The 13607-nt window shown below is 43.1% G+C and overlaps 1 protein-coding gene across 7 annotated transcripts in view; it reads right to left on the bottom strand.

The window, feature by feature from the left end:
* SPG21 (SPG21 abhydrolase domain containing, maspardin) overlaps window positions 1-9170 on the bottom strand; it is a 28109-nt gene extending 18939 nt beyond the window's left edge. For 3 of the 7 annotated variants that reach the window (XM_081337244.1, XM_081337249.1, XM_081337248.1), the window contains exons 1-2: window positions 3295-4356; window positions 765-857 (exon numbers count right to left, since the gene is read on the bottom strand). In XM_081337244.1, the coding sequence (XP_081193370.1) occupies window positions 765-827 (63 nt within the window). In that variant the 5' untranslated portion in view covers window positions 828-857; window positions 3295-4356. Of the gene's footprint in view, window positions 1-764; window positions 858-3294; window positions 4357-4384; window positions 5505-9039 lie in introns of those variants that run through there. The other 4 variants (XM_081337246.1, XM_081337245.1, XM_081337247.1 and 1 more) reach the window with 4 other exon arrangements.
* Window positions 9171-13607: the final 4437 nt, after the last annotated feature.

Raw genomic sequence — 13607 nt, 5'->3', positions numbered from 1 at the left:
AGCTGAGTCACTGTCGGGCAGTAATCTGGCTAGAGAGACATCCCATTCACTAGGATGAACTATTCGACTCACTTTTTTTTTAATAAAGAAGCAGTTGGCCACAAGCTTTTAAATGGCTCTGATCTTTCAGTTAATCGCACTGTTGCAATTCAGGTTGAAGAACAACTGAATCAGGAGGAAGTTAAGGATTTTATAAGGGAACAAAGGCTTTTTGTGAAGCGAGAGGGAGGTTAATCTTACTTCACCAAAACCCCAGTAGCAAAAACTGCTATGCAGTTTATTCTTCTTTCCTGTGCGGTCCTTTACAGGGGACCCGCTCAAGCACGTTTCTCTTAAGTGTGAGCTCTAAAACATGACAAATATTTATCCATGTGGATCAGCGGATAGTAGGATTGTGGAAGGCTCTGAAGTCTCTCTCATGACTTTACAGTTTTACCTAGGAGAAAAATACTTAAATGTTATGCAAAAGAACCCTTAAGTGGCAGGGTTCTCTCCAATGCCAGCCATTAAGGGATAGTTAAGCGGTTGTGAATATCTAGAAGCCACTCAACAAAAAATAAGGCTGGAAGAGAAATGCATCCCCCAAGCCTCAGAGCAGATTGCAGAAGATGAACACAAACAACAAATCTCGTCTGCCTAAAATGAAACGCAATCATAATCCTAACACTGTAAGCATATCTCATCTACGTTTACAGTGCTTGCAATGTATAAAACAATGCTCCTGAGCTAAATTGCAGCAGAGAGAGAAATTAATCCGCACCCACCTTTTTGAGAGGAACAGTACTTCTGAACCAGGTATAATCCGGAGAGATTTTAATCTCTCCCATGATGGTGACAAATTCCAAGTTAAAGGAAGCCTGAAATACACAGAGAAAACATTTCAGATGAAAAACGCAGCGTTGCAGAAGATACGGAGAAGCAGAAGTCTCCTTCAGGATAAATCTTCTCAATCCTAATTCTAATATCCTTGCTTCCCAAAATGTTTTCCTTTAAAAGCAGCGAGAAAAATTTAGAAGAGATCCAGGCAGAGATTAAAGGGGGAAGTTTAAAGTGGGAAGCATTCTGATCTCTTCTTTAACCCAGGGGTTCCCAACCAAGGGTGCTCACACGCCCTGGGGGTGCAAGACGACACTCCAGGGGGATATCTTGGGTTTTCAAAGTTATAGTGCATATGCATAATTCGTTGCCGTCATTTTGAACTTTTGCAAGGGGTGCGAGAATATATCGGAAGCATTCTGGGGACGCGGGACGTAGAAAAGTTTGGGAGCAGCTGCTTTCACCCAAGAACATAGAATTAAAAATCAAAAAGAGTTTGGGAGCATCTTTTACCGGCTAACAAATTTTATTAAAGGGCATAAACTTTCATGACGAAAACTCTGTCTTTTGAGCAAATTTGTTGGTTGAGAAAGGTGCCAACCACACTCCTGATTTTTTTCCTCCCCCAACCGTTCTGGCTAGGGAATTCTGGGAATTGAATCCCGGGAGTTTAAAAGTTATCAAGGTTGAGAAACAGTTCCATAGACTAATACGGCTCTCCTTCTAGAGCTGAAGTTAAAAGACCACCTTCCCCCCCCCCCTTCTAGCTGCAAAATAAAATAAAAAAAAAACGAGGCAGGCAAGCAGGCAGGCATAACAAAAACTGAAATACAGAAGCCCATGATGACATGCCAAGTCTGACTCACAGGATGGCACGATCCAAACTTTAAGGAAGAAAAAAAAATTCAACATTTCAGATGAGCTACATCGTAACAGGAGTTGCACGTCTTATGGATTTCCCCCCCAAGATTACAGCAGTACGAGTCACGGAGTGTGCAGCACCCACTTTCAGGATGGTTTTAAGAATGGACTGGATAACGTTTTGCCCAGGATGCCATAAGGTCTTCTGCCTTGAGCAGGGCCTTGGGCTAGAAGACCTCCAAGGTACCTTGCAGCCCTAATTAGTCCATGGTTTTATATTCAGAAATGATCGTAGAACATAGAACCATAGAGCCGGAAAGGACCCCCAAGGTCTTAGTATTCCAGTATTTAGAGGGGCTGCCACAAAGAAGAGGGGGTCAATTTATTTTCCAAAGCACCAGAGGGCAGGACAAGAAACAACGGATGGAAACTAATCAAGGAGAGAGGCAACCTGGAATTAAGGAGAAACTTCCTGACAGCGAGTACAATTAATCAGTGGAACAGCTTCCCACCAGAAGTTGTGGGTGCTCCATCACTGGAGGCTTTTAAGAAGAGACTGGACAGCCACTTGCCTGGAATGGTATAGGGTCTCTTGCTTGAGCAGGGGGCTGGACTAGACAACCTCCAAGGACCCACCCATCTTTATACTGATGGACTGATTTTGAATGAAGCCCCTCCTCAGGAGGGTTTCATCCTGGTCAAATGGTTATCTAGTCAACTTCTGAAAAACTTCCAGTGATGGAGTAACCACAAACTGTTCCATTGATTAATTGCTCTCCTTGTCAGGAAATTGCTCCTTAGTTCTAGGTTTGATTTAGAGATCAAAAGCTGCACTGCTGAAGCTTAGGAGCCTGCAATGAAGAAAAAAAATTCAATCAAACTGACTTATACCTTAGAACAGGGGTCGGCAACAGGAAAAAGCAAAAGAACCACTCCAAACCGGTTCCATCACACACACACACAATTGGGAGCCGCAAAAATGTTTTGCGCATGCGCAAAACGGGAGGCACCTGCACGGCGATGGGTCTCCCTGGCGATGGGCGCTGACTTGCGGCGCCGCCTTCAGCCCGGGCGCCGCCAGAGCCGCCCCTGGGACCTCCAAACCGCCGCCCGTTTAGAGAGGTGCGCACGCACCAGGCGACTGGGAGCCGCAGGAGACGGCTTAAAGAGCCGCATGTGGCTCCGGAGCCGCGGGATGCCGACCTGTGCCTTAGAATGATGTCTCCGTTGCTTGCTTTCTAGGCCCTGCAAACCTTAGTTGGCTCTCAACCTCCACAGAGGGAAATACCTTGGAACAAATCCATCTGATCCAACGCAGATTTATTTTTATTTTCTTTTGAAACATTTTTACAGCTGGGGGCATTTTTCATGGCTGTTAGACTCCCCTCCCACCCCACTCCCCGCCAATTCTTCCTTGCCCTCCCCCAACTCCTTAAGTAGCTTGAAAGGAAGGTGTGTTCCATTGCAACTCACTCCCAAGTCGGTTAATCAGCTAGAGAATGTGAATTAAAACACATTTTTGTGCATTCTGCTCATTCGCATAAAGGATTTGTACAAGCTATTTAAACACAGAGCTTAAGGGGGAACCTTAATTCTGCAAGGACGAAACCAACCAACCTTGAATGTCTCTGAATTATAACCCAGACAGACGTTCAGGGTAAAATCTGAAAGTCAGTGATGGAAGGAAATGCCTTAGACAGCGGAAACATTCACCAATCTGCAAAAGACAGTAAAACAAATCCCAACAAACCACGGTTATCTGCGGCATAATTATGGTCAAGAAAACAAGTTTAACTATTTATGTTTTTTCCAGCAGTATGTCATGAATTCACAGATTTATGAATCCGGAGACATATCTTGCATGCTGAGACATTTGTGGATACTGGAAATGGCAGTGACCATGTTTATATCACACCATAAACTAGGATGTAGTTTTCCTGTGACTTTCACTTGAGCTGTGGGCATTTTCACCGGGTTGTGGGTATATATATTCCTCTATCTTTTCCCTGATGCATTTTGTTCCATCCTATAATATTCTTGCTACTGTAGTTTTAAGGAAAAAGGCTTCCTTTCGTTTTGCCTCATTTTATTTATGCCCATCCCGACTTTTAGGAAAGAAACCACAATTGAGCCCAAAATTTCTGCCGCTAAGTGAGACAGATGTTAAGTGAGTTTTGCCCCATTGTGCAACCTTTCTTGCTATGGTTGTTAAATGAATCACTTCTTAAGTTAGTAACACGGTTGTTAAGTGAATCTGGCTTCCTCTGTTGACTTTGCTTCTCGGAACGTCGCAGAAGAGGATCATGTGACTCCAGGACGCTGCAACCATCATAAATATGAATCAGTTGCCAATTTTGATCACGTGTCCACGTGGGGATGCTACAACGGTTGTTAAGTGGGAAAAATGGTCATAAGTCACTTTTTCAGTGCCATTGTAACTTCAAATGATCATTAAATAAACTTGTAAATCAAGGGCTATCACGATATTCTTTTTCTCATTCCTAAAGTGTTGAATTTCTGTTCCTCTTCTTCCGCTGTTATCCCAATGCCTGCCCAGATGAATCTTTTTCCCCCACCACTGCAGAAATTAAAATTTCCCAGATGGAACTCAACTAAAATTGACGGTTACCCGATCAGAAACATATCTGTTTACAATTCTTCCTATCTATAACAAAAGTATTTTTATATCACGCAGAAGGCATGTGACCTTGTTCTGGACTGCTGCTTATAGCTCAACCTCCTGAACGCTGCAGACGGTTGCCTTTGTTCTTCCTTTTCCTGTTTCCTTTTGCATTTTTATTGAACCTTAAAAGAAAATGTATAAAAAGAAGACAAGAAGGGTAAAGAAAAAGTAAAAAAAAAAAGCAAAATGCAGATGAATGAACAAGAGGATTTACTGGGGGTTACCATTTTTCTAGCATAATATAGCTTTAAGTAAATGAACGTATCCTATTGGTTAACAGTCCAAAAAGTCACTAATAACCTCTAAACCACTGTTTTTCAAACTCAGCCACTTTAAGATGTGTGGAATTCAACTCCCGGTATTCCCCATTCAGACTTCTGGAAGTTGAAATCAATACACCTTAAAGTGGGTCAAGTTTGAAAATCACTGCTATAAACTAAGAATGAATATTGAGAACTATGACCAACATAGTATAAATCACCAGTAAAATTATAGTCCTTAATAAAACTAATCCATATTAGTGAAAATTTCGGAGAGACTGGAAAATCAAAATATACACTCATAAGAGTGCATAAGGAACGCACATTTTGGATGGGGTAACAAATCTTGTATTATAGAAATCGATTCTAGTTTGAACTGAATTCTTAGCTAGATTTGTTTTCAAGGTATGAAGTCACTCCAAACATCGAAGCCATTTCCACATTTAGCCGTGCTTCTGCTAGAGACCAAGCAACCTTCTCAGTAAAAAAAAAACCATATAATACAGTACTGTATTGTTGTAGCACCACACACAGCTAATTCTATACACTTTGAAAGGGATCAATGATTTATCAAAAGTTTCTCTGTCCTTGCTGATTTTCTCCCCTTTGAACTGTCTTACTGACTTTGAACTTACTTATGTTCAAGAAAGTATTAAAAGCTTGTATCAAATTGCTGCATGCAGAAAATGTACACCAGGAACTAGAAAAAGCTTGTCAATGTTAGCCTTCTAAAATTCCAGAATTTAAAATAACGCATCATTGCCTTTTTGTCCGGACGGCATGTGCTGCTAAGTTTCCTTAACAATCGATAGGCAAACCTAACCACTGGGATTTGTGAATTATTTTTATTGTTTAGTACTGTGTGAATCCAAACATGGTGGCTTTTTCAATAATTTATGGTTTAGTACAAGATGTACATGCCAGACAATTTAGGAAAATGAGCTTGTAATCTTATTGAACCATTAAAGAATCTTCAGATACCAGTAAAAAGCAGTGCATTAAATTAGAGCTGAGAATACCGTAAGGAAATCTACTTGAAATATTCAGTACAGTTAATGATTGGGCTTTTCCTTTGATCTTCAAGGTTTGGCCATCAATCTCCCATGATTATCCAAGCGTGGAAAAGTGTAGTCAGCTGTCCCATCTGGCAGTAAATTATATAAGCATAACATTTATGAATTAAAGGACTATCTCCAGTTTGCATCAACGAGTTCCCTCCATTCCCTCTCTTGCTAGTTTGCTTAAAACCCTAAAGCTTAAAAGATAGTTTGAATTTATTTACCTACATATTCCATATTAAAAAGTATTCGGTAGTCAAGACACATTTCAAAAATTTTCAATCCACAAAGAATGTCGTAGTAGCGCCACTAACATAGGCATTGCAGCTTTTGCACTGATGGACTAAACTCCCTTAAAAGATGCACGATGTGTTATGCCGAGTTAAGGTGAACACACACACACACAAAGCAGAGACAGTAAACAGCAAAAGCAGAGAGGAATGAAATACACAAAACGATGTACGACAATACATGTGTTTACATAGAAAATCTCTACTTAGAAGCATGCCTCACTGCTTATTTCATAAACTCCTTCCCACAAGACTGTCCCACAAAGCAGCTTTACAATAAAAATTAAAATGCAATCCTAAACAAACATTGTTCTAAAACAACTCATTCAACAGATGACAGGGATGGAACAAAGAAAGCAAAACAGAACTATTTGTTTGAGTAGACGGGGAAGGCCCGGATAGAAAATTTCAGCAGGTGCATTAGGGTGCTTTATGAATATTTGCAAAAAGAGGATTAGGGGTATTGGATACAGCACAGAGAAGGCTCTCTAGGAAACAACCAGAGTTATCCCTCTGTGTCTCTTTGACATGCCCAAGAAGCCCCTCGCCAATAGTCTGCATCAAGATGGTTGATCTTAATTTATCCTGACCCCGTCAAAGATCAGCAAAGTCAAGATAGAAGCTACGGATGCTTCCCAAAGATGCTTTTCCACAAGGCAACTGGACTTTCTTGCTTTTCTTTGAAGACCTTTCCCTTCTCACCTAAGAAGCTTCTCCAGCTCTATGAATGCATCCCGCATAAAAAAAGAGGCAAAGTTTTAATTGTGTAGCCAAAGGTCCATCATAAGCAAAACTTTGAATATGGCCCGGGTAGTTACCCGAGCGAAAGTGCAGCAGATACACAACACCTTAACAACCTTATTCCACACCAGACATAATTTGAGACCCACATGAAGCATGTGAGAATAATCTCAGTGTGAGGCTACTACTATGTATTTACCCTGTCCAAGAAGAAGTATAATTGTTGGCATACCATTTGAAAGGGAAAGTTAGGACTTCTGGCTAGAAAGTCCCTTAGGCCTTCAGTGATAACTGGAAGATCCTCTTACAACTTTCCCTTTTCTGAAATACAAGCACATGGAAACAAAGAGACTTTGCAGGAATCACTTTCCTGATTCAATCTCCATTTTAAAGCAAGATTTGATCTTTTATTCACAATTGCCCAAGATTTATTTAATTGGTCAACACAACCTGATTCCTACAGACATTTTCAGGATAACCAGAAATAAGTTTAAACATGTCTTGTACCAAAACAACATATCTTGTACTACATCTCCAGCAGGCCGAAACCCAAAACCCAGTTATTACACCATAAGGTCTTGTGGACACAGTCCTCTGCTCCAAAACAACTGACATATCTAAAGTCTTCGAGGGAAGATGAGGGCAATAGAATTAGGATTAATGACAGAAAAAGCGATGAAAAACTAGTTGAGATCAAGTCCCAGGTATGGTGAAGAAACAGATGCGGTCCTGCAGTATTGTACAGGTGGTCTTTGACTTACAACAGTTTGTTTAGTAACCATTTAAAGTTACAATGGCCCTGAAAAAAAATGTGATTTTTTTGACACTTATGACCACTGAGACGTCCCCATGAACACGTGATCAAAATTCAGACACTTGGCAATTGTGACGGTCGCAGTGTCCCGGGGTCCTGTGATGCTCTTTTGCAACCTTCTGACAAGCAAAGTCAACGGGGAAGCCAGATTTGCTTAACCACCGTGTTACTAAATTAGTGCAGTGATTCACTTAACAACTGTGTCAAGAAAAGTCATAAAATGCAGCAAAACTCACTTAACAAATGTTTCTCTTAGCAACGGAAATTTTGGGCTCAATTGTGATTGTTGAAGATGTGTATTTATTATACTTCTCTATCATTCTATTACACACACGCACACCCAAATGAACTCCTAGTAGTATATATAAGAAAAGACTTTAAACAAACCGTAATGAAATTGACAGCTCTTAAAACAATAAACTGTATTTATCATTTGGAATTATGGAGTTGGAAATAACCTTTATGGCCACTAAATCCAAACCCTGCTCTGTGCAGGACTCCAAGCAAAAGGATCTTTGAGTGATGTCTTTGAAGTCTCTGCCTGAACACCTCCAGAAAAGTGATACTCTCTATTATTTGTTTATGGAGGTTATTCAATTTGTAACACCACCCAACTCCCAGCAAAACAACAACACGAGAACCACAAAAGAATAATTAAAAAAAACCCACTCCTTCTCTTGGGTTTCCACCCTCCAAACAGCTCTTATGCGAGGAAGCCTTTCGCAACATCCAACCGAAATGGCATTCCTTTATCCTGAACCCGGAGTGCTCTGCATCCAGCCCTTTGGAACAGGTCTGCTCAGTAATCATGGCCTGCATGAAATGTTCACCAGATCAATACAACCTTAACTGAGATTGAAGCCCCATTTTGCTAGGCAAACTAGCTTTTCCATTAGAGTGGACTGTGTTGGGTTGGTGTGGGAAGGAAAGGGAAGCAGAAATAAAATGCTGAAAAAGGGACCTCAGTAAACAAGGTTAGACACCCATCTTCCTGCTCCCTCCTCGCCTTCCAGCCCTTTCCTCCTTTGAGGGCAGAGCCCCCTTCCACGCCCGTCTCCTTCCATCCAGGGTCTCCCCCTCCAATTGCACAATTGCCCAACTTTCACACCAGCAGCCTGTCAGAGATTTTAGGTGAGGGAGGAGTCTCCCACTTTCCCTTTCATTGAGCAATTCGTGTGATCTTTACAACAGTCCTGCAAGGTAGACCAGGCTGGGAGCAGGTGGCCCAGCATGTCTTCCTAACGAGGCTGGGGGAAAGTTCTCAACCCCATTCCCACCATTCCTTCTTCCCCAGGTCAGATGTCCACCCCCCCCAGCCCCACCCCGCGCCCACTCGTTTAACTGCCCCACTCAACACAGGAAGCCTGGGGGGACAATAGGACATCCCACCCCACCCTCAGCCCTTCCTTTTACCCCAAGCCCCATGTATCTCTTAGGGTCCCGCCACGGTCCGCTACGAGCAGCGCCGAAGCCTTTCCTCAATGCGGGAAAGCAACATGCAAAGCCCCGTGCTCACCAGGCGTGCGTCAGCTCTGCGGACGCCAGGGAGGACTACGGTAGCCCCCCTCCAGCCATCAAAATGGTACCTTCCCTCCCTTCGCTCGGCGAGCCCTAAAGCAGCCCGACGCTAAACAGCCCCGCCTCCCCAAGTGGGCGGGGAGCCCGGCGGCACGCCGATCTCTGACGCACGCCGAAAAGGGGACGGGCTTCCAAGTGGAAGCGGATGAGCTGAGCGAGCTCGGTGTCCATCGAGCCGGAAGAAGGGGAAGGTACGCGAGACCACGTGACGGAGCGGAAATGTGCGCAGGCGCGTATCTGTCCCTTTAACACGGAAGTACGGTGTTTCCCACCCCTTAGCTAGGGATAAATTTGTCTATTGCCCCCTTCCTACGAGGAGGTCTTACATTTCTTATTCGTTTTGCACAATCCTGCCTGTATTATCTATTGTCTGTAAGTACAGTATCCCATTCAGAGGTTTATAGCTCTCAAACATTGAAATATGCCCCTCAATAGATGTTGAACTACAACTCCCAGAATCCCTAGGAAGCATGGGATTGTGGGAATTAGTTGCAGTCTTTTGCATCCGAAGATCACTAGATTGGGGATGGCCCCTGCTAGGAATTTCAGCCCAGTGGTGAAGCGTGTAGGTACGTTTGCTGACATTAGGACTGAACAAGGAGGCTTTAAGGATTTGCTTAGAGATAAGGAAGAAGAGATCGCTTGCTGTATTTTAAGACATGGTAATAAGTTACTAAAGGGACGCGGTGGCTCAGTGGTTAGGACGCTGAGCTTGTCGATAAGGTCGGCAGTTTGGCGGGTCGAATCCCAAGTGCCGCGTAGCAGAGTGAGCGCCTCTTACTCGTCCCAGCTTCTGTCAACCTAGCAGTTCGAAAGCACGTAAAAATGCAAGTAGAAAAATAGGGACCACTACGGTGGGAAGGTAACAGTGCTCCGTGCGCCTTTGGCGTCTAGTCATGCCGGCCACATGACCACGGAGACGTCCTCGGACAAGCGCTGGCTCTTCGGCTTTGAAACGGAGATGAGCACCGGCCCCTAGAGTCAGAAACGACTAGCACGCACGTGCGGGGGAACCTTTACCTTTACCTTAATAAGTTACTAAAATTATTTGTGCTTCTTGTGATGACGGCAGGATATCGTTTCTTTATGCATTTCTCTCTTTTTTTTACTTTTTTCCTATTTGTTTGTCCACATTCTATTGTTTTTTAATCCTTTTTTAAAGTTTGCATTAATTTGTACTATAGTAAATGGTAACCTTTAATAAAATTACTATAAAAATACAGGTGTGCTTTTTAAGATACTTGTTTCAAAACTGCTGTCTTACCAAAGAAAACTGTTGGTTTTACCGCTAGAATTTTACAGAATGTACCATGCTGAAATTCACTATGGATTTAAGTTTGTTCTCCCAATATATTTCATTGTTTCACCCCCTGAAACCTGGGCATTGCCTGCCACCCAGAGGTGAAGGTTAGTATTTATTGACAGAGATATAAACTGCTTTTTATATATGTCAGAAATAAATTACCGGTAATTCTATCCTATTTGAATTCCACTTAGGAATAAAGGAGAATAGCTACCATTATACTTAAAATAGTGATGCAGATATCATTCTACAGTAGCCTTTCTCTTGTCTTTTTAGTAGAGGAAAGGCAATAACTTAAGGTAAATTCAGTCATTTTAAGTAGAAATTTTCAGATGAGTCAGTTGCCCAAAGAGAAAGATCCGAGTATCTGACTGAAATTCTAAAGAGCTTCTAACTGTCAGCACAATCAACAATAGATCAATAGATCAAGGTTTAGTATATTGGCAGTTCCGACTGGAAGCCTCAAACAAACATCAGATAGCTATTGTTGTTGTTAGCTGTGAAGTCGTGTCCGACCCATTGCGACCCTATGGACAACGTTCCTCCAGGCCTTTCTGTCCTCTACCATCTTCTGGAGTCCATTTAAGCTCACGCCTACTGCTTCAGTGACTCCATCCAGCCACCTCATTGTCTGTCGTCCCCTTCTTCTCTTGCCCTCAATCTTTCCCAGCATGAGGCTCTTCTCCAGCGAGTCCTTCCTTCTCATTAGGTGGCCAAAGTATTTGAGTTTTAGCTTCAGGATCTGGCCTTCTAAAGAGCAGTCAGGGTTGATCTCCTCTAGGACTGACCAGTTTGATCGCCTTGCAGTCCAAGGGACTCGTAGGAGTCTTCTCCAGCACCACAGTTCAAAGGCCTCAATTCTTTGGCGCTCAGCCTTTTTTATGGTCCAACTTTCACTGCCATATATTGCAACTGGGAAGACCATAGCCTTGACTATATGCACTTTTGTTGACAGGGTGATGTCTTCTGCTTTTTAGTGTGCTGTCTAGATTTGCCATGGCTTTCCTCCCCAGGAGCAAGCGTCTTTTAATTTCTTGACTACAGTCCTCATCTGCGGTGATCTTGGAGCCCAGGAAAATAAAATCTGTCACTACCTCCATTTCTTCCCCATCTATTTGCCAGGAATTGAGAGGGCCGGATGCCATGATCTTAGTTTTCTTAATGTTAAGTTTCAACCCAAGTTTTGCACTCTCCTCCTTCACCCGCAACAAGAGGCTCTTTAGTTCTTCTTCACTTTCTGCCATTAGAGTGGTATCATCTGCATGAAGGGATTGATATCAAATGTGAATATTAATTACAATGCATTGAAGATTCCAGGCTGGAGAAGGAGAATTGCTGCAGAATATAGCCTGGATTACACAATTTAACAGCTAAAATAGCTTGGTCACTTGTGGTTTAGCAATTTGTGGGGAAGAAGCCACAAATTTTGCATACTGTTTGAACCAGACCATGCCCTACTTTTTGAAATACAACCACTGCTTTGTTAATGCAGGTTTTTGTGCAAAACCAGTCACTCAATCATGGTTTAACAAACCACAATGGCTGAGTTCCCACCACACAAAGAAAAGCAATCTATGATGGCTTAGCATGCAGCAAGCAGCAGTATGTGGCCAACTTTGTCATCAATCAATCAGAATAGAGCTGGAAGGGATCTTGGAGGTCTTCTACTCCAATCCACTGCTCGGGCAGGAGACCCTATACCACTTCAGACAAATGGTTATCCGATCTCTTCTTAAAGACTTCCAGTGTTGAAGCATTCACAGCTTCTAGAGGCAGGTTGTTCCACTGGTTAATTGTTCTCACTGTCAGGAAATTCCTCCTTAGTTCTAGGTTGCTTCTGTCCTTGATCAGTTTCTATCCGTTGCTTCTTGTCCTGCCTTCAGGTGCTTTGGAGAATAGTGTAATGTCACTGACCCTTGGCAAAACCTGAGAAATCATAAGAATCCAATCATGAAAACTCAAGCAGAGGCTTCTTAAACAAACAGTACCTTTTATTCGATCGAATTAAGTCCTGGGTGGGAACACAATCTGAAATGCTGGCAGCAGGTGCATTCAGAAGTGCCACATCTTAGAAAGTTAATGGCATCACTTTATTAACTTTTGTGAGCCAGTCAACATCAGACAATAGTTATTACCATATAAGGAAGACATCAACCATTCCTGTGCATGCCCTTATTCCCTCCTTCAGTACATCCCATCTGTGTACATGTTTCCCACGCTTGCATGAAATTGGTCCCTGATGCAAAAGTTGATTACAGAAGTGAGATAGCAATAGTTAGGCTAAATCATTTGTTCCTTTTTCTAGTTCCAGTTCCAGAACCCTTACAATAGGTTGAGCCCCCTCTTTTTTGTGGCAGCCCCGGAGATATTGAAAGACTGCTGTCATGTCCCCCCTTAGTCCTTCTTTTCTCTAGACTGGCCATCCCCAAATCCTGCGACCGTTCTTCATATGTTTTCGTCTCCAGGCCATTTATAATAATAATAAGTTGGAAGGGACCTTGGAGGTCATCTAGTCCAACCCCCTGCTAAGGCAGGAAACCCTATACCATTTCAGGCAAATGGCTGTCCAGTCTCTTCTTAAAAACTTCCAGTGTTGGAGCATTCACTGCTTCTGGAGGCAGGTTGTTCCACTGGTTCGTTGTTCTAACTGTCAGGAAGTTTCTCCTTAGTTCTAGGTTGCTTCTCTCCTCGACTAGTTTCCATCCGTTGCTTCTTGTCCTGCTTTCAGGTGCTTTAATCATCAGCTCAGCTGGCTTGAACCTGGCCAGTAAATGGATAAAAGTCCCAATGGTGCTTTTTCTTGTTTCTCTTTGAAGACGTCTCACTCCCCATCCAAGAGGCTTCTTCAGCTCTGAATGGATGGTGGGGAATGGGAAGGACCACTAGGACAGGCCTCTTCAAACTTGGCCCTTTTATGACTTGTGGACTTCAACTCCCAGAATTCCTCAGCCAGCAGGGAGTTGAAGTCCACACGTCATAAAAGGGCCAAGTTTGAAGAGCCCTGCGCTAGGAAATCCCAGCCACCCGCTTCCTATTTCTATTCTCTCTCTCTCTCTCTCTCTCTCATTTTTTCCTTCTTCTCCTCTCGCGAGATTTCTTTTTTTTCCCCGCGCGATCTGAAAGGGCGCTCCCGGCAGGCGGCGCGCGCTCCCCTCCGCTCGGTCGCTCGGAAAGGCGGCGCGTTGCCTGCCGGGAGGCGTAGT

Source organism: Vipera berus (genome assembly GCF_964194415.1).
Source record: "Vipera berus genome assembly, chromosome: 12".
NCBI classification, from domain to species: domain Eukaryota; kingdom Metazoa; phylum Chordata; class Lepidosauria; order Squamata; family Viperidae; genus Vipera; species Vipera berus.
This window is presented reverse-complemented; position numbering and strand designations above follow the sequence as displayed.